Source organism: Conger conger, chromosome 14, assembly GCF_963514075.1.
Source record: "Conger conger chromosome 14, fConCon1.1, whole genome shotgun sequence".
NCBI classification, from domain to species: Eukaryota; Metazoa; Chordata; class Actinopteri; order Anguilliformes; family Congridae; genus Conger; species Conger conger.
This window is the reverse complement of record NC_083773.1, coordinates 26,033,887-26,054,745: the sequence shown is the minus strand read 5'-3', so window position 1 is coordinate 26,054,745 and position 20,859 is coordinate 26,033,887. Positions and strand designations below refer to the sequence as shown.

General features: G+C 38.6%; 1 protein-coding gene across 4 annotated transcripts; it reads left to right on the top strand.

Annotated features, from left to right (window-relative positions):
• Window positions 1-97: 97 nt before the first annotated feature.
• Window positions 98-19,921, top strand: LOC133109865 (cadherin-like protein 26). 4 transcript variants are annotated; one of them, XM_061219578.1, is made up of 16 exons: window positions 98-184; window positions 5,022-6,426; window positions 6,601-6,705; window positions 6,918-7,082; window positions 7,563-7,704; window positions 8,127-8,299; window positions 9,197-9,328; window positions 9,863-10,045; window positions 11,697-11,992; window positions 12,153-12,295; window positions 12,385-12,609; window positions 12,700-12,912; window positions 13,357-13,472; window positions 13,934-14,020; window positions 15,513-15,599; window positions 15,932-19,921. In XM_061219578.1, the coding sequence occupies exons 2-16, from the start codon at window positions 6,391-6,393 to the stop codon at window positions 16,160-16,162; spliced, it is 2,334 nt and encodes a 777-aa protein (XP_061075562.1). In that variant the 5' UTR covers window positions 98-184; window positions 5,022-6,390; the 3' UTR covers window positions 16,163-19,921. The 4 variants fall into 4 exon arrangements, with proteins under 4 accessions (XP_061075562.1, XP_061075563.1, XP_061075560.1 ...); XM_061219579.1 differs by having other exon boundaries at window positions 100-184; window positions 12,691-12,912; window positions 13,961-14,020; XM_061219576.1 differs by having other exon boundaries at window positions 101-184; window positions 12,691-12,912.
• Window positions 19,922-20,859: the final 938 nt, after the last annotated feature.

The window sequence follows — 20,859 nt, the reverse complement described above, 5'->3', positions numbered from 1 at the left end:
TGGGGCACTAACTGAGTAGGGCAGTATCAATGTATGGTAGACCGGGCATTTTAAAATTTAGTTTCTGCGGAAGCCATTTGGTGAAAAGAGCACTTCACAATCTTGCCACAAGGCGACGCACTCGACTTTATTCAAGACCCAGGACTGAGTAAGCACATATAGTGCGCTTTTCAACGAAACAGGGGTGAGTTTCCCTAAAGCTTTTTTTTTTTTAATCATTTATTTTTTAACTAAAAAGCTATGTTTTATTAAATTATTTCAAGTCACTGGGGGAAACACCATGTCAACACCATCTTCCCCACGGTTTGGATTTAGGATTTAGGATTTTTTCTGCTTCTGTTGCATTATTTCGGCATCCCTCTGCTTTCGCGCAGCGGCGGACAGTCCGTCGTCACTCACTATCGTCGGTCGACCTTTTTTATTTCATTTTTCAGAGGGGCCAGTTCACGCTGGTTCCCCCACTCGTCAGTTTTAATTAATTGATCCTCTCCGGATTCAATTTCAAGACAGCTCTTGAAAATGTCACGTGTGCATCTTAAAAGATGTCGTTGAAATAATTTGTCAAGAGTTACGTCAGGCATTGGCTGCGGCTGAGTTCGGTAAGGTAGTCTACCAAGTCTATCGAATTTTTACTCACCTGTGACTCACTCGATTTCAGCACATCATTTTGCACACTAATGCAACCGTCTTAGGTAATAGTATGTATACCTTTTATCCTCTTGCATTAATATAAGAAAAATGTATAACCTCACCAAGACAACCTGTTTGTGGCAACCAACCCTGTGAAAAAAGATTTTAGTAAAAAACATTTATAAATACTTTGAAATATCTATTACAAAGATGTTTATTTAGAACACAGTTTTATCACCAACCTTTCATAGAAAAATTCTCAATGAGGTAAGGTACTGCTTAGATAAAAAGAACATGTCTTTGAGGGACATAACCAGATAACATTTCAAATATGTAGGCATGTAGACATGCTGTGGATTTCACATTAAAAATGACGTGTGACAACCAACCCCAAAGTAAATGTGACAACCATCCCTAACAGTGCATTTTTGCTAGAATTGTAGCAAGTGACCACCTGTTGTAACCTTGCGAAAGAAAAGCCTATAGAAATGATAGCCCTCCCTTCACAGTTTTTGATGTTGATAATTGTTTGAAGATAATTTAATAGCATTGTAGTAGAGAAGAAAAACATCAATGACTTGAAATTTCACTTTTTGACATGAGAAACATCACTTCAATGATGTGTGGCATATTCATGAAATGAGCATTTGGGTGAACTCTAACCCCAAAACGGAACATTTTGATACCAAAGTACAGCACCTTCGGTCTCCCCTATTAATGACATAAGAATAAGATATTTTCAACAAAAAGTAATAAAATGTAATTTTATGAATTTAAACTATGCCATTTCCACACAGAGAGAGTGTACCTCCTGCTTCAAGCTGGCCATAGCTGGATTTTTCAACAGAGCTATATTTAATTGTGTATTTATTTATACCCATTATAAATAAACAACAGCTTTGTGCAGTTTCTTCTAGAAGGTATTGTTGATTACCTCTTACTTACACACTTACTTATGGACTGCACTGTATATTCAGAAAATTCAGTTAGACTAAAAATATTAATGCAATAGACTGTTATTCTCAAGCTTGAAACATGCATGATTATTTAGCTTGCATCCTAAAAACTAGTTGTATTTTTTTATAGCTACTGTTGAATTAGATTGTTACTGTATAGTGTCATTTTATGTAGGATAAAGTGCATAAATGCCAATATAACAACTTCAATGTTGTATGAGTAGACTGGTCAGAATTGTTTATTGAAAAACCTCACAGGTTGTGATCCCCAAAGCCATTTGGACTACAGTGTACATCCATTTTTTTCATGTGTGGACAAAAAAGGCCAACAAATTGGAGGGACACCTTTATAAAGGTGTTCCTTTATTTGCGTTACTGTCACCTTCCTGTCAGCTTCGTCCAGTCTGGCCCTTTTCCTCTGACCTCTCTCATTTACAAGGTGTTTTTGCCTGCAGTACTGCTGCTCACTGGATGTTTTTAGAGACAGCAGTTTCTGAGATACTCAAACCCTGTCTGACATCAACAATCATTCCACGGTCTAAGTCACTTAGATCACATTTCTTCCCCAATCAGACATTTAGTCTGAAAAACATCTGAACCTTTTCACCATGTCTGCCTTTTTTTACGCGTTTAGTTGCTGCCATACCCACTGAGTTTATAGTGCTGTACTGTCAGTTTATGTAATTGTGTTTGATGTCCAGTTCTCTGAAGCCATGTTAAAATCAGCCTGCAACTATAACTTTGTTATTTTACAGCATTTAATCAAAGAGCATATCATTTAGAAAAACAACTGCTTGTTTTTAAAAAGCAATCAGTTTCACCAAAATAAAAAAACCCATTCTGCCAACAATACTACCTGGAAATATAAATTAATTAAATATAATTGTCACTGACAGAGTGGGAAAAACATTTGATCTTCTGTTTGATCAAGCATCTACCGCACAGATGAATATGTTATAAAGATTAATTTCAACAATAACAACAAAAAATCCAGTATTTTAAGAATTAGGAATAGGACAAGAATTCAAATTATTTAAAAATAATATGCTACATTTAGAAATTCACAAAACAGTCGTCATTTTGCCAATGAATGACGTACTGTAAGCCAAAAGCACAGGCTTTGTATGTGTAACAAATGTTACATGTTTATGTATTCATCTTAACAGTAGTAATATAATATAAGAATGCACTATTAGACACTAAATGATTTTAATTCAAAAGGCTACAATGAGTATTAAACATTTAAAGCACTCACTCTGACTAGCAAGCAAAGCGCAATAATCTCTCAGTCCTCTTTTGCTGGACCCGTACACTCTTGTGAAAGCCCTTAGAGGATCAGGTGGCCCTTTCCCTGGAAATGCCCGCATACCTCAGTCCCGCTTCTAGAATAGAATAGAATAGAGTTTTATTGCCATTTGCACAGGTACAATACAGTACAGGTACATTGGAATTCTTGTGCGTTCTCTTCCAGTCAGGCAAGTAAAAAATACACATAAATAATAAATAATAAAGGTGAGGCTAGCGCAAGTAAAAACAGTGCAGATGTACATACAAAACAATACAATACTATATAAGACAAGAGTAAGTCAAATAAAAAATAAAAAATAAAAAAATAAAAAGGAGACATTTCTTATTGCACATTGTTATATTCTTCTTTATGTGATTAGGGTTTATCATTGTAAGTCCTGTTCCCTCCGCAGCAGATAAACATCTAGTTTCTGTATTCTAATGTCTAGTAGTGTATTCTTTCTTAGAATTGATGGAAATCCTATTGCTTGTCACTGTTGACAGCATATATATTTTGAATGTGTCTGATGATTCTTAGTAGTAAATATCCTACAACAGAATTTGGTACAGTGCTGTCTCATCCTGCGCTGTTTCTTACATGGATATTTCAAAAGAGTAAATTGAAACGACATTAGGTTGTTTCCAGTGGCGCTTCCTATTATTCTGTTTGTTTAACCTTTCATTAAGAGTGGAGCTGTCAAAAGAAAAAAAGTTGCCTGTTATGTTAGTTGTTCCTCTTGCCTTGGTCATCAAAAACCGTATAATAAGGCAACAAGAACAATAAGAACCTGACACCATCTTAAATAGCACTTACAAAAGAATACTGGGTCATTGACTTGTTTGCACTTGTTTCAAGGTTTTTGGTCACCACAGAACCAGAATGATTGCTTCAAATAAGGCATATTTATTTCTTAATCTCATTCTCCCATCACTACTGTTCTTTTGAAATATGTGTGGGTGGCATGAACCCATTTCCACAGAAATTAGAAATGCCATAACCTTTTTGTCTTACACGTCAGCACGTTTTGTTATGGAAAGCTGTATGCGTACAGTGGTCCAGAAATTCGATCTTATCTTTGCTCACACCCATTCTAAACAGCTTTTGTTATGATTTTGTTCAGAAGAGATGAATGCTTGTTTTAGCTTGTTTTTTCTACTTAAAATCTGATTTGTACTAATTTCCTAATCCTGTTCCCTGAGAAGTAGTGTACCTTATTATTACCTGAGACATTCCTTAGATTTTCTTCTGTCTGCATATTTCTGTGTTTGTGGAATTGTAGTTTTTATATCATAATATTGTGTTTTTCCAGTGCTGTTGCTATACAGTACCCGTTTCAATCTGAAATCAACAATGGAAAAGTAGTAAGAACACACACCCAAAAAAGGTGCTTAGCAATGGCCCAATAATACAAAAATGTTTCAAATTTTTTCACATTTAACTTGAAACCAACACAGACATAAAAAGACCATCAAACCATTCTTGTATATGACTTTCATATAGTCTATGTGACAGGAATTGCAATGTGCCGTTCCAAATGAACAGTCAAGGCTTATTTCCAGTGGTTGCAGAATCTAAAAATAAGGCTTTGTACGAGTGAAGTGAGGTATTTCATTAACAAAAGAAGGGAATTGTGATGGTGCTTGATCCCAGTTGAAAATGTTTCAATGCTGGACTTCACACTCATGGAGCACTTTATCAGGAACATTTTAACTTTATTACTCCTAATTATTAATGCGATTACCTAATAGCCAATTGTGTGGCAGCAGTGCAATGCATCAGAGCATCAGAATGGGGAAAAAATTTGATCTAAGTGACTTTGAGCGTGGAATGATTGTTGGTGGCAGATAGGGAGGTTTGAGTATCTCAGAAACTGCTGATCTCCTGGGATTTTCACTCACACTAATCTCTACTAGTTGCAAAGAATGGTGCAAAAAAATCTACTGAGCAGCAGTTCTGCAAACAGAAACACCTTCATGAGAGACGTCAGAGGAGAATAGGCAGACGGGTCAAAGCTAACAGGAAGGTGACAGTAAGAGACATCCAGAGCTGGATGGGCAACCACCATCTAAAGCTCAACCCAGGTAAAACAGAGGTCATCTTCATCCCTGCTTTAACCTCTCCCTTCTCTGATTTCTCCATCTCATTAGGGGATACCACAGTGACCTCATCCCCTAGTGCAAGAAACCTTGGGAGTGGTGATGGACAACAGGCTATCCTTCTCTGAGAACATCGCTACGGTGACCCGGGCGTGCAGGTCCTTCTGTACAACATCCGGAGAATCCGACCCTTTCTCACCACCTACTCCACTCAGCTCCTTGTTCAAGCAATGGTCCTGTCCCGCCTGGACTATTGCAATTCTCTGCTGGCTGGCCTTCCAGCATCTGCCATCAGACCCCTACAATTGATCCAGAATGCTGCAGCCCGTCTGGTATCCAATGTTCCCAGACATTCACATGTCACCCCCCTGCTCCACAACCTCCACTGGCTGCCTGTTATGGCTCGCATCAAATTTAAAACTTTGGTGCTCGCATACCAGGCAGTTAAACGATCAGCGCCTGTATATATTCAATCCCTTATCAAGACTCATACACCAACAAGACCCCTCCGTTCTGCCACTTCGTGCCATCTGGCGCCTCCTCCTCGCCACACTTGCACCTCACGCTCACGACTGCTGTCTGTCCTGGTCCCACGGTGGTGGAATGACCTCCCGGTGGATGTCAGAACGGCAGAGTCTCTGACCTCCTTCAAGCGCAGACTGAAGACCCATCTCTTCAGGCTACACCTTTCCCTCCCCAACTCACCACCATGATTAGCCTTAGACTGTAATGGCACTTATGTATAGATTGTATAGATATTGTTACTTGTATAGGTATTGTTATTTTTTGTATTCTAGCTGCAATTGTGGCATGCTAGTTTGAAAGTTGATTGTACTCTTAAAGGGTTCTGATTTTCTGCATGTTTACGCTAGGACTATACTGTCCTTTCAGGTCCTCTTTGCACTTGTTCTTGTGTTTAATTTGCACTTTGTTGTACGTCGCTCTGGATAAGAGCGTCTGCTAAATGCCATGTAATGTAATGTAATGTAATGTAACACAAATAACCACATTACAACAGTGTTATGCAGCAACTCTGAACAGAAAACGCGTCATAACTCTAAGTTGATAAGCTACAGCAGTAGAAGTCTATAAAATAAGTAATAAATACCTAATAAATTGCTCACTGAGTGTATTAGAGATACACAGGTACAGGCACACTTTCGCTTCCCTTTTTAGTTCTCAGGTTTCATCTGTTTCTTTGTCACACATGGGTGCAGACTCACACACACACTCACCGCACACACACACACACACACACCCACACACAGATCTGTGTCCTTTGTGCCAGTTGTCTCGGTGTGATTTGCTTCCTCATAAGTACAGCCACTGCTGGCACGCTGGTTCTTCGCTCAGTCAGGAGAGCAGCCTGAGGCAGTCGCTCTGCACTAGATGACCCTGTCTGTATCAGGTTTGAGGCATCATGAAATCTGCAGTTATAATCCTTCTTGTGACGCTGGTCAGTCAATCAATGTGTTTCTACTTTATAAATAATTGTGAATAATTTTAAATTATACACTGAAACTGTGTCATAGAACGATAGGTGGTGGGTTGGTTTATTTTATTTTATTTTATTTTATTTTATATTATTTTGGAGCGGACTGATTCATAACAAAACTAATATGTCTTCCAGCAACTTGCCGCGGAGAGCAGAACACGCAGAAAGAGAGCCTGGATCATAAACACATTCACCATTGAGGAAGAACACCAGGGCACTTATCCTTATCTGCTTGGCACAGTATGTGTGCAACATGATTGCTTTAAATTGTGTTCATGGTTTGTATGTCTACATTACAGGAATATTCAGTACTTCAGAGTGTTAGAGAGAAACAAACATGAGATGTAAAATGTAATGGATAACATTACATTAGTCTGCAAAGAGAAATATACATTATTACAAATGGTACGTTTGAGAATAAATACAGTGCTTGTGCACTATGATTCATTTAGATTTCTGATGACACTGAACACGGGGATGTCTTAAGACTCACAGGGCCAGGAGTGACAGAGGAGCCCATAGGCCTTTTTACATTGAACAGCCGCACTGGAGACATTTATGTCAACAAGAGGCTGGACTATGAACGTTTAACAATTCTAAAGAATGACACAATGTCGGTAAGAAAACTAACGCTTACATTCCTTCAAATGTTTCCACAGAATGTGTAAGTGTAAAATTATTTTACAGGATGCTGCTGTGACGTTTGTTGAGCTTAATGGCAAAAGTGTACAATCGTTATCATTTGCACAAATGGCATTGAGGTACTACCCAAACATTAGACTGGATTGGCTTTGCATGTGTTCTACTGGATGACAAGCATGGCTACATGCATCTTTATTAACAGTCCTGTGACACATACTGCATACCCAGTGAACATTTCTAGGGTGAAAAGTTGGAGAAAATTAATCCGTCTAGGTGTTCAGGTGACTGCATTTGGTTGTAATGTGAAAGTTTTCTACCTGATTAGGACATGGCCAGGCTATATCCAGATAACTGTATTGGGGTTAACGTAGTCTCTCGACCTATATTTTCACCCCTTTAGACATCCGGTACAACCGCTTGGTAGTACAAGTTTTAATCTGCCTCTGTTTTTGCAGCTCATATTAGAAGTGATAACACAATCTGGTGTGGTGAATCAAAGATTGGCTGTTGCAATACAAGTGGAAGACATAAATGACAACCCTCCACAGTTCTCCAGGGGTGTGTATAAAACCTCAGTGGAAGGATCAACAGCTCAAGGTACATGGCGTTCACCTGGTGACATCAACATACAGATAGCCCACAGCATGGTGGGCAAACCATTTTCATATTTATAATACATTTTTGTGCTTTGAAAACATAGCTTTTAAAAAATATTTTTTTATCACAAATTGCCTGAATGAAATCCTCCCTCCGTTAGAAATGGTACAGGAAATGATGCACCATGCTGTGGGGCTGCCAGCCCTGTTGCCCTGGCATTGTAGAATTCAGTACCTCCATACGCTGGAACAATCTCCTGCTAAGCAGTGCCATACAATTTTTTTAATGCATTCATTTTCTTATATACAATTTTTAAAACATCTTCTAATGCACGTTGTAGCATGTGATACCTGCGCAATTATTTATAAGTATATTTGGTTATTTCCCGAAACTAAACTTTCCTTTTATCAACCTCCGGACAGAGACAGCACTGGTTATGGTAGAGGCCACCGATAAAGACAAACCAGAAACATCCAATTCAATGTTGGATTTCAGGATCATTTCTGTCACTCCCAGCACGGATAATGTGGAGTTCTTCATTCAGCAAAGGGGGGATAACGCGGTCATATCCTTCAAAGGCTGTCTATACTATGAGGTGAGTACAGAGCTGTGGAAGCAGCTTCAATACCCTGATGGACTTTTACATTGCATTGTGAATATAGGTAAGACATTAAGCTTCATGTATGTGATGTAAAAAAAGGATTTATAGGATTGGAAGAATTGATTTATAATTCTTTATAATTATTGAAAAAAAAAAATATATATATAATCTATGATGGCTTGAAAAGGCATAACATTAAAATAACACATGCATTATTTGTCCCTTCACCTGAATTAAACCCAAATTGATAAAATATGAATAGAATGGACACAGTGACCAGTGTCCTTTGTGGTCATGGGACCCACTGTAGTTTACTTTATTTCTTCATTTATTGTACTTTTTTAAATGCAACCAGAAATCTTAAAACATTACTATGATATATTCAACATTCTGGTGGAGGCTGTCATCAAAATGATCATTTTAATTTGATAATTAATTTAATAGTTGCATTTTTTATTATGAACCAAAGCAAGTGCTATGCTAGTGACCATATTTAGTAATTAGCTTTTCTCTCTTGAAAAAAGTTATTTTCACCACTTAGAAGCTACAGTACGTAGGACATTTATTTTTGTCAATAAATTGTGCATCTGTTAAGTAGGCTGTCAATCAGACATGTGAGCCCAAAGTAATTATGTATCTATTACAGAAAAAACATGTCATGATTCCAGCAGAACAGCACTCAAGGTTTCAAAAGATATTTTATTCAGAGTTCAATTTTATTACTTTTCAATTTCAAGAATCGGGAGGGAAATTAGTATACATCTTTTTATTGCTAAATTAACACATTAAATGTAAATAAAAGGTTATTGCACATGGTTTTTGAATATTAAAATATCTCTGTATTTAACTGTCCTATACTGACAAAAACAATGAGTAAACCTTTCTTTTCAGAAAGTTACTGAATACACCATTCTGGTTGAAGCAAAGGATCGCGGGGAACCGGTTCAACTCTCAAGTTCAAGCACTGTCATCATTCACATTAAGGACAAAAACAACTACATGCCTGTCCTTACAGGCTGCACGGTAAGGCTCTGGCACACCTCAGCTTTCAGTTTAGAATGCCCTAGGCTCACAGAGCCATTCAGTCAAGTGCACTTAAACTGTGTAAGGGCATACCCTCCAGCTGCTTTATCTCAATAAACACTCATTGCTACAACAGTTACGCTAATTTATTTTCAGGGAATGATTGACAGCCATGGTTGTGATTTAATTTATTGTGTGAGATACTCTGCCCTAATAACCATTTCATCATAAATTATACCGTTGCAAATGTTTGGTTCTCGCCTCTTCGTTTCTGCAAAAAAATGAAACAGTGAGGATCTTAAAGTTCTTGAGGCGGGAAAAATACTCACTTGCCCTTTTTTTGGCCTTTAAGGTTGTGTGATTCAACCTGCAGTCTGGCTTTATTGAATTCTATATGGCCTTAAACAGTGATTGTATCTGGGGCCTATCCTTATGATTTTTTTCTCCTTCTATGGCAAAAGTGCAGACACAGAACTTATAAATGCCAATAGCAGCTGGTTTTGATGTTCTGGGTTGTGCCCCTCATCGTTTCAGGGGGCAGGTCGAGTGGAAGAGAGGGAGTCCGGGATGACTCTTTTCAGAATACATGTCACAGATAAAGACACAGAGGGCACTGCAGCATGGAGAGTGAAATACACAATAAAGGGAGACAAGCAAGCAAACTTTCAGATTGAAACTGACCCCAAAAACAATGACGGAGTCCTGACAGTTATAAAGGTAAGATGTTACAGTGACATGAATGGTTCAGTAAGCAATCATTTTATAGTATTGGTGTATATTTAAGTATAATATTAATCAATATATACAATAGGCCTAACTATATAACTGGTGTATATGAAATCCTAATAATAAAATGTTAGGTTGTGCTTTCCATGAGTTCCTATTTTCCGCGTAATATTAATTAGTGTTCAAGGTATAATCCAATGCCAATTTTTCAGTTTTTTATTGACTTATGTTTATTTTATCTTTTGTTTGAATTTGTTTTTATTATGCTGTCTGATATTTAAGGTTCAGATTTACCACTTCATATAACACCACTAACACCACATTATAGTAACACCACATGTAGCAACCTAACCCTAACCTTAACCCTAACCCGAATCTATGTTATGCATTTATATCATACATGTACTGTAATGTCAATATGAGAATTAGATGAAATATTTATAAATGAGAATAATCATAAATGTACATAGCAATTGGCAGGGTGTGAAAATGATGTAATCATCGTCAGGAGAAAATGGCAAAAAAATAAGTATCCTCTAAAGTCAAAGTTGCATGTACTGTATACAACAATCGAGATGCTATACATGTTTACCAGGCTTTGTGCAAACATATCCATAAGGATACAGACAGCAAAAATATGAAAAATTGGGAAAAAGTGCATATGATCCCCCACCTTGCGTGCGTTGAAGTGTCCCTGAGCAAGACACCTAGCCCTCAATTGCTCCCGACAAACTGGTTGGGGCCTCGAATGGCAACCTTTTGCTGTTGGTGTGTGTTTGAATGGGTGAATGAGAGGCATTAATTGTAAAGCACTTTGGATAAATGTACTATATAAATGCAGTCAATGGATCATTCATGATATGTAGATTACTTATTTGAATTTACAGTTTGAGTGCGCACATCATGTGCTTCTATGCGGTGCAATTGTGACACCTTGTGGAAAAAGCTTCAGCAGTATACAAATTCATTGTATGTTTTCAAATTCATGTGGGAACTGCCTCATGTCAAATGGAGAATAAAAACAGTTTCAGCTAGAAATTAATTTGTTTGGTCTGGTCAATAATGAGGAAAATAAACAGATTTTTTATGACCCTAATTTACTTTTTTTTGAAGTTTTCTTATCATCAAAACGTTTTGGCTTAGAACAGTGTCAAACAATATGTAAGTAGCCTTGTTTTTACGAGTTTAGGAAATATATCCAATGAGAAAAAACACTAAATTATCACATCTTTAAATTATTTAAGATTGTAATTAGTCTTACATCTTCAGATCTCATGAGCATGGACACTTTTTTTTGTACTCATAGTAAAACCATTATAATGTTCTGATGTGTTATGCAAGAAATATATTTAGATATCCCAGTGTCTGGGATATGTGCTACGTGAAGTTGTATTAAATTATTTGCCATGTAAAGTGATTTAATGTACTTCTACATTTTTCAGTTACTAGTCATAGGATAAACACATGAGCATTTATAATAGCGAGACCTAATAACCCAAAGGGCCATATACTGAAATATTCAATCAAACCAGAAAATGTGATTATTGGTTTATCTGATAAACTGATGGATTACAACAGTAATGGCACTACAACCATATACCATCAGAATTTAATTAGTTTCTCCTTTCTTATGTGCCTGCAGCCTCTGGATTATGAAGAGGGTTCAGAGAGACGACTGTCCATCAGCGTAGAGAACGAGAGGCCGTATGTCTTCTGCCAGGTGACGAGGAAGACTTCCACAGGCCCCTGGGAGGTGATCGAATCTGTGGCCAGTCCTCTCTCTGAGAACTTCACCATCGTGGTGGAGGATGCCAATGACCCCCCAGCATTCACAGAAAGGGTGAAGGAGGTCCGGGTGGAGGAGAACAAGGAGATCGGATACCCTCTGGGAAGGTTATTTGCAGAGGACCGTGACAGATTCTTCTCAAGTGACTTTGTGTGAGACTTCCTCTATGGATATCATTAGGCCTATATTCTATTGTGATTTTAATCATGCACAACAAATTATGAAATGAACAAATAAAAAGCTGTTTTGTGCAATTTCCTCTTGAAGGCATTGTCGGTTAATGGAAATATCCCCTCTGTGTTTCTTTCACAGGTACATGAAAGCTGCTGACCCTGGGGGCTGGGTGAATGTGGACCCCAAAACCTGCCAAATTACAACGGCTGGGACATTAGACAGAGAATCACACCACGTGGTGAACAACACATACACTGTAACTGTACATGCAGTCGATAAAGGTAGGACGGTCATTGCCATTATTGTAATCATCTGAAGAAAAATGGTGTCGGATCTGACGTAATCATTTTCTTATTTTCCTTATTGGAAGGCAAGCCCCCTCTGACTGGCACAGGAACTCTCATCATCCACATAATGGACCAGAATGATGAATTGCCCCAGCTGCGTGAGACAGCTCTCTCTGTGTGTCTGTCGGTGCCTCCGTCCGTGGTCACCCTCAGCGCCTTTGACCTGGACGAGCATCCGTTTAGCGGCCCCTTTCAGTTTGAGCTGCAGGGGGAGGGGAGGGGGAAATGGACTGTCTCCCCCACTCACGGTAATCTCCCGTAAAATGCTTTCTCAAACATTTCCTCTAGAATGCAAGTATATGATGGTAATTGATGTTCCTTTCCTGAAGGGACCGCAGTGAACCTGAGTCTGATGAGCCGGGTTCATACAGGGCTTCACCAGCTGCAGCTGAAGGTCTATGACCTCCAGGGACGCTTCTCTCTGCAGAAACTCTCAGTCGCCACGTGCAACTGTTCTGTGACACCCAACTGTCTGATCCGTGCATCTACCGGCACCAGAGCCAGTGGCAATGCCATGGCCATCATGTTCTTCTCCACATTTCTGCTACTAGGTAAGAGACTTGCCGACTGCATCAGTGCCGTACGTGAAAATGCTGTGCATAGCTGCTTGCAGAACACGGAGTGGTTGCAAGTATATGACAGACCAGTGTTATCCAAAGCTGGGGTCCTCAGCTAATTGGAAAATTCCCTTTTAATAATAATTCATTTTTAGAATTATTCAGCCTTTTCAGCCATGTCCGAATTATACATTGTTGGTAATATTGTGGAGGTTGTTATTGTAATCATTCTTTATACAATAGATGTCTATAAATGTCAAGGCTTAAATTGATTTAACAACCAGAAATATACAAATATATCAAACTTGTACATATGTATGCTAATCCATTTTAGCCTTTTGAGTATTCTAGTGTAATATCTTGACTTAATATATAATGAGTTAAATATTATTTTATTTATAATATTGTACAACTAAAGTGTCTATACTTCACTTTAAGGTTTGCTGCTGATGTCAGTCTCTGTCACTTGTAAGACACGCACCTTTCTAATGATGGAAGATCCTAAAGAGAGCTGGCTTTCATTCAATGTAGAAGCACTTGGAACCGACTGTCAGGTGACTTTTTTCTCAATTTAAATTAAGTTCATGTCAGTTTAACATGTTTAGGGCAAGTAGTATTCCTGAAAATAATCCTGCCCTGTATTTCAATCCTTTTCCTCAAGGTGTCACTGTAGATACTTTAATTGCATTGAATAAGGACTAAAAATGTATGTAATTAATAGATGGCTGGTGAATGGTGATGTGGCTCTAAACTACAGGTGTCCGATGTAATCTTATAATGGGAATTGTGCATGTACATTGATTTAGTTTATCAAGGCTTGCAATATTATTGAAGGCCGTGATTAGTTCATTAGTTAATCAGGTTTCAAAAGGTTATCCACACCAGGCCTCTTCAAATAAGAATTGACTCTCTGGGAGTTGGGATGATTAATGTACAGTGAAAAAGCACTGGTACATTGAAAAAGCACTGGTTGTACAGTCTCTAATATAACATTGTATGCTTTAACTACGTCAAGGTTCCCTCTCTACCCCTCCTTATTCAGACTGATAACCTTTCAAAGGAGAAGGGACTAGGACAGGCAATTCAGATGAAAGAAAATCCAGTAAGTCCACATATTATCATTCTTGCCATTGCTCTGTTGGGTTGGTGGTAAACATGTTGTCATTGTCATGCACAAACCTCTCATTTTAAAAAAATGGAGGAAGTGCAGTTTACCAATGCGTCATCATTTGGGATTTTTTAATAAAAAACTGAAACTACAAACTGAAACTGAAATTACAAAAATATGGATACCGTAAATCCTCAAATTGTGTCCGGGGTCTTTTATTTACTTAGGCTGCTCAAAGCACAGGCCTTTATTTGGGGCAGGCTTGTATTCGAGGCAGGCCTTTATTTCTTATTAGGCTTCTGGTGTAGAATTTTATTCTTAGAAATAAAGTAAAAGGCTACACTTAAAATGGGCCAACACTGTTCAACACTTCCTGTAACTGTTCAGAAATCAATTAGTGTAGGCAAATCAGGAAAGTCACAGTGTCAGTCTTAACAGACTTAGTTTATTGCAAATATTCTCAAACACAATAAATCACATGCAAGTCCAGAATCCATAAAATAACAACTTGCCAGACGCGCCTTCATGAACAATAACAAATTAGCGTGGATAACAGCAAGTTAAGGATCTTTTTTTCCTAAAGTGCGTTTTATTGTGAGACATGCGTTTCGTTTGGAGCAGCATACCGTTAGGCTATCAAAAGATTTTCACTTTGGTTTGGGATTTAATTTACTTTTGGACTGTTTGATTTTATTGCTAAATGTTGGGACTGATGGGCACTGAAATCTGGGGGGTATTTGATGGTTCACTGTTTTATGTAGTTGAAAGAGTGTTGGGATTTCCACCCGTCTGTTTATTGCGAGCCAAGGCAGCCGCTTTCATTCATTCATTGAACGTGCTGTAAATACATACATGGACCTTATTGCGTACCCAAGTAGCCTAAATTGAGTTAATTTTTTATTTTGCCTGATTTACTTTTTATTAAATTCGTAGGCTGTAATGACTAATCATTTACGTCATGTAAATTGTGTTCTGTTCTCACATAAAATTAAATGCAGAATTAAAATAACAGTGATTTCAGCAAAAATCAACACTGAAAAGTAACTGTGGTCTGCTTTGGCATTATGAAATATGTTCCTTATTTTGGATGTTACATACCATTTCTGTGAGCAGCATGCAAATTAAAATGCAGTGGAATTGTTTGTTGCAATTGTGGTCAAGTAAACAATGCCTAGTTCGTTGAAGTATCTGATTGGAATGTTCTGTTCTTCCATATATCTAAACACTGGTCTGTCCAGATTTCAACCAGTTCAGCAAGATGTAAGGTCCATTAGTCAAAGTAAACTGTCATCACCTACACTGTGAATAAGATGTGTTCAATTCTGCTTCAACTTGTTTTAGATTGCAAACATAGAAATGGTTTACTGAAATGTTTTTTGATTGTACGTAATCTTCTCTATCCTGTGTTTGACGGTTTTTAGCCATTCACACGACAGAGATCTAAGAGATGTCTTTAAATGTATAAAAAATTCTGTCACTTTGGCAGGATTTCAGCTTCCCAATAAAGAATTGTATTTCTACGAATGGACATTTCTGCCAGGAAGATGAAGCCCTGTGGTCTTCGCTTGGAAAGGTACATTTTATAATTTTATGCAAATGCACGGCGGAGCAGTTAAAGGCCAGCCTTTGAGACCACTGCTAAAATCTGCCTCAGCTCGTGTGCTGTGTGGCCTACACTGTGTAAAGCAGTCGATGGCTTGCCGAGCGCTACACACACTTTAGCAGCACTGTGGTGTCTTAAGGAGAGCAATCAGCGACTGTGAACAGAGGAGAGAAAGTGGAATAATATTCATCTAACATTGTAAATGTGGGACTTAAACCTCCCAGTTCAGTTTTTGTCAGACCCATTGCCATTGATTGTGTTTTTCCTCATTTCTGTGTTATTCGCCCTGTCTCCATTTGCAGGTACCGTGGTGCTCCCTGACACGCAGTCTGGAGCAGAGTGATTACCGCCCCAAGGTCTACGCTTATGAAGGAAAGCTAGGCACAGACGCTGAGCTGGACAGCATCTGCCATGATGAGGATGAGGCCGACTTTTCACCACATGACCTCCTGCAACTGGATCGAAAATTCACTAGACTGGCTAATATACTCATCCCCCAACCAGCACCCCACAAAGGCAGTTGGTTGGCCTAGAAAACCTACCCAGACTACATTATTAGTTGTTCAGGAATGAAACAGGCCAGAGCTACCAGAACTAATCCATAATTTTGTTAATCAATTGGCATGACCCACTTTTTTCCCCCCGGACATTACCAGAACTTTGGTTTGGATACAGTCCCCAGCACACCCATTTGTCCCATTATCTGGATTTCCTTCCAATTTTAACTTTAATCCAATGGACCTTTGCAGGAAAGGTCTTCAATCAATTGTGATTTTCAGCTAAAAAAGAATTAGAAATGTCGTTCATGCAAAGCTTGAGGAAACTTAGTAATGCTAAACAAATATGCCCTTCCAGTACTTCCATTTGGAGCTTGACATATTTTCTGTCATGTTTTTTTCATGTCAAAATGACAACCATCAAGTGTTGGATCATGCAGGGAGTATTCTGATATCTCAACTCATCCTGCCACCAGGCGAAAGGCCATCCCATCACTATGTGACTTGCATAATACCTGCGTAAAATATCTGAATTACAGTAAACCAATGTCTATTAATATCAGTAGACAAGCCAGGGCAGAACATCCTGTTGTTTTTAGTTGCATCTACCAGCATCTACCAGCCATGCCTTCAGTTGTGGCCTGTCTTACTATGGGGCCATATTTTCTGGAATCAAATTTGAATCCGCATTGGCACAGTCACTGTCAAGGTGCGTGGCACACTGGGTGTGGCTCTTAAATGTTGCCATTTTCATACAGTGAAGAGAGGGCGGCACAGATCAATGTGTGTGGTGCAGGTGATGAATTGGAAAGACTGTGCTATGCAGGCACCGGCTGGAAAATAGGGCCCATGGTATTTATCTGCAAAACAGGTTTTTTAGTTTTTTTTCTTGGGGGTGAGATATTCTATGGATTAGGGTCACACACATCCCACATGCACACTTTTTTATTTTATTTTTTCTGGGGCCTGTGCTGCAATATTGTGCGGTTGAGGCATTCCCACCAAAAGGAATAGAAGTTTGAAATCTACATTGTTGATGGATATTCTGTATGCACTGCAAACTGGCTTGTTTTGAGCGCATTTTTCTGTGTTTTTGGGTTTTAAATATGATTGCAGCTCATTCATTTCATATGACTTATTGGAATCACCTGACTGATTTATATTCTAGTTGTATGGCAGCTTGTGATCCTTTTGTCTTATGGTGGCTCGATATTTAACTGGTGACATGATGCCTATGGTTACAAATTGTTGGTGCATTGTGTACATCACCTTTCTCAAATGGATAGCAGTGAAAGATGCAGTGCTATTCCTTCATCAACTGCTATTTCACAACCCCCTCACACTCTTACACACACATTCTTCTTTTACACGCAGTTGCCCCAACTCTAAATCTGTGGTGTCACAATTTTCCTTAAAGGCAGAAAGGTTCATTACAGTTTTTCAGGTTTTACAGGAGTCTGCACTAAATCAGGAAGGGACATCAGTAGTTTGTTAAGCACAATCAAAACAATGGAGATTTTTTATTGACAAATGGCTCAACAGAACCTGTATAGAACAATGACAAACAACGTATTTGATTAAATATGCAGTACATTCAAATGTGTTTGTCATTCAGGTCTAGGCATGGCACATTGCACAGGAAGCACTCCAAACAGTCACTTAACACGCAACCAACAGCTATAGCTAATTGCAAGTATGACTAAAGCTTTGTAAGATTTCCAAGCTGCATAGCATATGCACCAAAGAGTATTATTGTTCTCCTCAATCGAGCACTTCCTTCTTTTCTGCCATCAGATGCTAGCCAGCTCCTCTAGTACACTCTCAGAAATAAAGGTATGAAAAGGTTCTGAAAAGGTACTGCAGGGGCGGTGGCCTATAGCCAGCCATTTATATTTGATTTGTGCATTTTTTGCTTGGAAAGCAAACTCATTTGTACCCAAAGAAAATATTATTGTACTTTCTGGGTAGATTTGGGTAGATTTGATCCGATTTTTCATGCCCTGGAAATTGTATCCCGGATAAGCCCACAATGACCTTCTGCAATTGCAAGGAGAAATATAATAGATATAAAATGGATGTATTTACACATAATCTGTGGGCAAATGGCAAAGAAAATATATTTTTTGAGGTTAGGGTTGAGCTGCAACATTAACAATTAGCATTAACCGTAACAATATTAATTAGCATAGAGACACAAAACGTTTTCTATGCAGGTATTCGAGTGCCTCAGTTTTGGTTGGGGAATTAGAACATACTGTTAACTTCAACCGCTAGGGGCAGATGTTCAGTTTTCAGAACACAAAGGCTGATTTCAGTGGTCAGAACATTTGGTCACCGCTCGTCGAATTAGTGTGAGAGCAGGCTGAAAAGACACCACCTCTGTCACTTTATTTCTGAGAGTGTTTAAAGCTGAGGTTTTGCCAGCAGGTAATAAAGAAAGCTGTTGAAGCCCTGCAGGTACAGCATTTTGGGACACATGAAACCTGCCCCACACGTGTGGGCACCGCCAAACGGAGAGTTTGATGACAGCTGAGAGTGCCTTCCTGCCCTGACAAGCTCTGGCAGGTGATGTAAAATGGCCTATGCTCCTGCTTTATCCTTGGGAAATGAAATAAGGCTCTACTGCTGGTCTTAACTGTATGCAAATTATGTCGCTTTGAGTTTCAGCTTGCCCCATTCAGTTCTCTTCGCTGTGAGAACCTGCTTGCTTCCACAGAGGAATGCAGTGAAGGACATCCAAAGCAGAAAGATCTTTTTGAGGAGATTTAGCAAATTGGGATAATGATTATGGAATTTTAAGTCGAACAAATTAGTCTTTTATATTAAAACATTTGATATTGCAGAAGTTAGAAGAAGATATTGCAGTGTTCTGTAGCTTTGCTTCCTGATATCAGTTTCAGAAAACAGACAACAATTTGCCTGTTAAAAGTAAAAAAATAACAGGTGCCAGTACATACAAGGCATTGATTTATTATTTATACAAGACTTTATTATTATTATTATTATTATTATTATTATTATTATTATTAGTAGTAGTAGTAGTAGTACATTTTATATTTTAGTCATTTGTGTATAGTGCTGTTCTAAACAAAAAATACAGTAATTGTAAGTGCAATTTTTTTGTTTTTGGGTTAGACAAGAGGGATATCGGAAAGGGGGGGGGGGGGGTTAGGAGGGAGGACTAAGGTACAGTTTGAAAAGGTGTGTTTTTAGTCTGCGTCAAAATAGGGGGAGGGATTCTGCTGTCCTGACAGTGGTAAGCAAGTCATTCCACCACTGAGGAACGAGAACAGGCGTGAACGTGCAGCTCGACTGCCAGTTAGTCGTAGTGAGGGAACCATAAGGCGACCAGAGCTGACAGACTGGAGTGGTCTAGCTGGGGAGTACGGAGTGATTAAGGATTTAGTAGTAGTGGTAGTTGTATTGTTGTTGTTGTTGTTGCTGTTTAGTGTGCCAACACATTACTGAAAAGAAAATGTATTTGGGTATTTCACCACACAAAAGCATAAGGACAAAATGAAGAATCTGTTCAGCTAAAGCTTTCTGGCAATCTAGGAACTTTAGTATTACAGTCAGTTCATGATAGAGAATAACATTTTTGCCTAAAAAAATTATGAACTTTCCAGTCATGAATAATAATTCATTCATGATTAAATTAATTACTGAATCATAAATTCATGATTCAGTAATTCCACCAATATATTTAAGGCTCATATTTTGCATAGTTTTTGTATAAAATATATGAAGGTGTGAAAGGCTACATTTTTCTTGAAGAAAATAAGTACTATGCAACAATGTTCCTTCCTATGAATTTTTGTCGCTTCTGAAATCCACTAAGAATTTTGCAACTCACATTAAGGTCTGAAATTAAATAGGATTTGGCCACACTCAAAATTAAATGTATGTGTAAATGATCTATGTGAATGTCTTCAGAAAAGTGACTTTCAAACTAGTTTCCTCCGTTCTTGATGATACTCCGTAGAAATGATTGGCCTCCTCAACCACCATTCTCATTCTAACAAGCAAGCAATTGAATGATTTAAACATATATAATGGAAAAGAGACATGCAGATTTGCATAAAGCAGTCTGGATGTACAGTGTAATGATATAGTAGCATACTGGAATATTTTATTTAACAGAACATAATAAAAAAGGTATGCCAGCCTGTGGAAGAAAAATACCACAGTCACATGCACAAAATAGCATAAAACGCAACACACTGTATGTAGCATTCTCATAAATCTAATTTTGCCCACATCAATAGTGCGTATGACACTGTGCCTAGCCAGGATTTGAACTTCCTTGGGGTCTCTTCTTCATATGGCGTGGGAACAAATATAGTTTTCCTGGTTCAAGTCCTCGCCCAAAAAATATATGGATGTTGGATGAATCAAAACAAGACTTTTTTCTAAATGTCAGGAATCAGTTTTGTACTCTTTAGAAAGATAATGTATTGTAGCATGTCACAAACCAGACAGAGGGGTTCTCGTTACCGCACTTTAATCTCCTTAATCACTAGGCACATTTCCAAAACAAGAACAGTTCACAACCAGCTCAAAACACACAAGTCTCACTCACGCTTCCTCGTGGCCCCTCCCCTTCCTCCCCACTCGCCCCGAGTGACCACTCAAAGTCTCTCAGGTATCTTGGAGGTCTTACTCTCCTCCAGGCCCGCCTGGGCGGGGAGGGGTGGGTGGGTGACAGTCCATCGGGGGGGAATTTGGGTGGGGAG

Coding starts and splice junctions, on each gene's coding strand:
- LOC133109865 (XM_061219576.1), top strand. CDS start 6,391: ATGAAATCTGCAGTTATAATCCTTCTTGTGACGCTG. Junction 7,705..8,126: donor GGAAGGATCAACAGCTCAAG/GTACATGGCGTT, acceptor ACCTCCGGACAG/AGACAGCACTGGTTATGGTA. Junction 15,600..15,931: donor TGTGGTCTTCGCTTGGAAAG/GTACATTTTATA, acceptor CTCCATTTGCAG/GTACCGTGGTGCTCCCTGAC.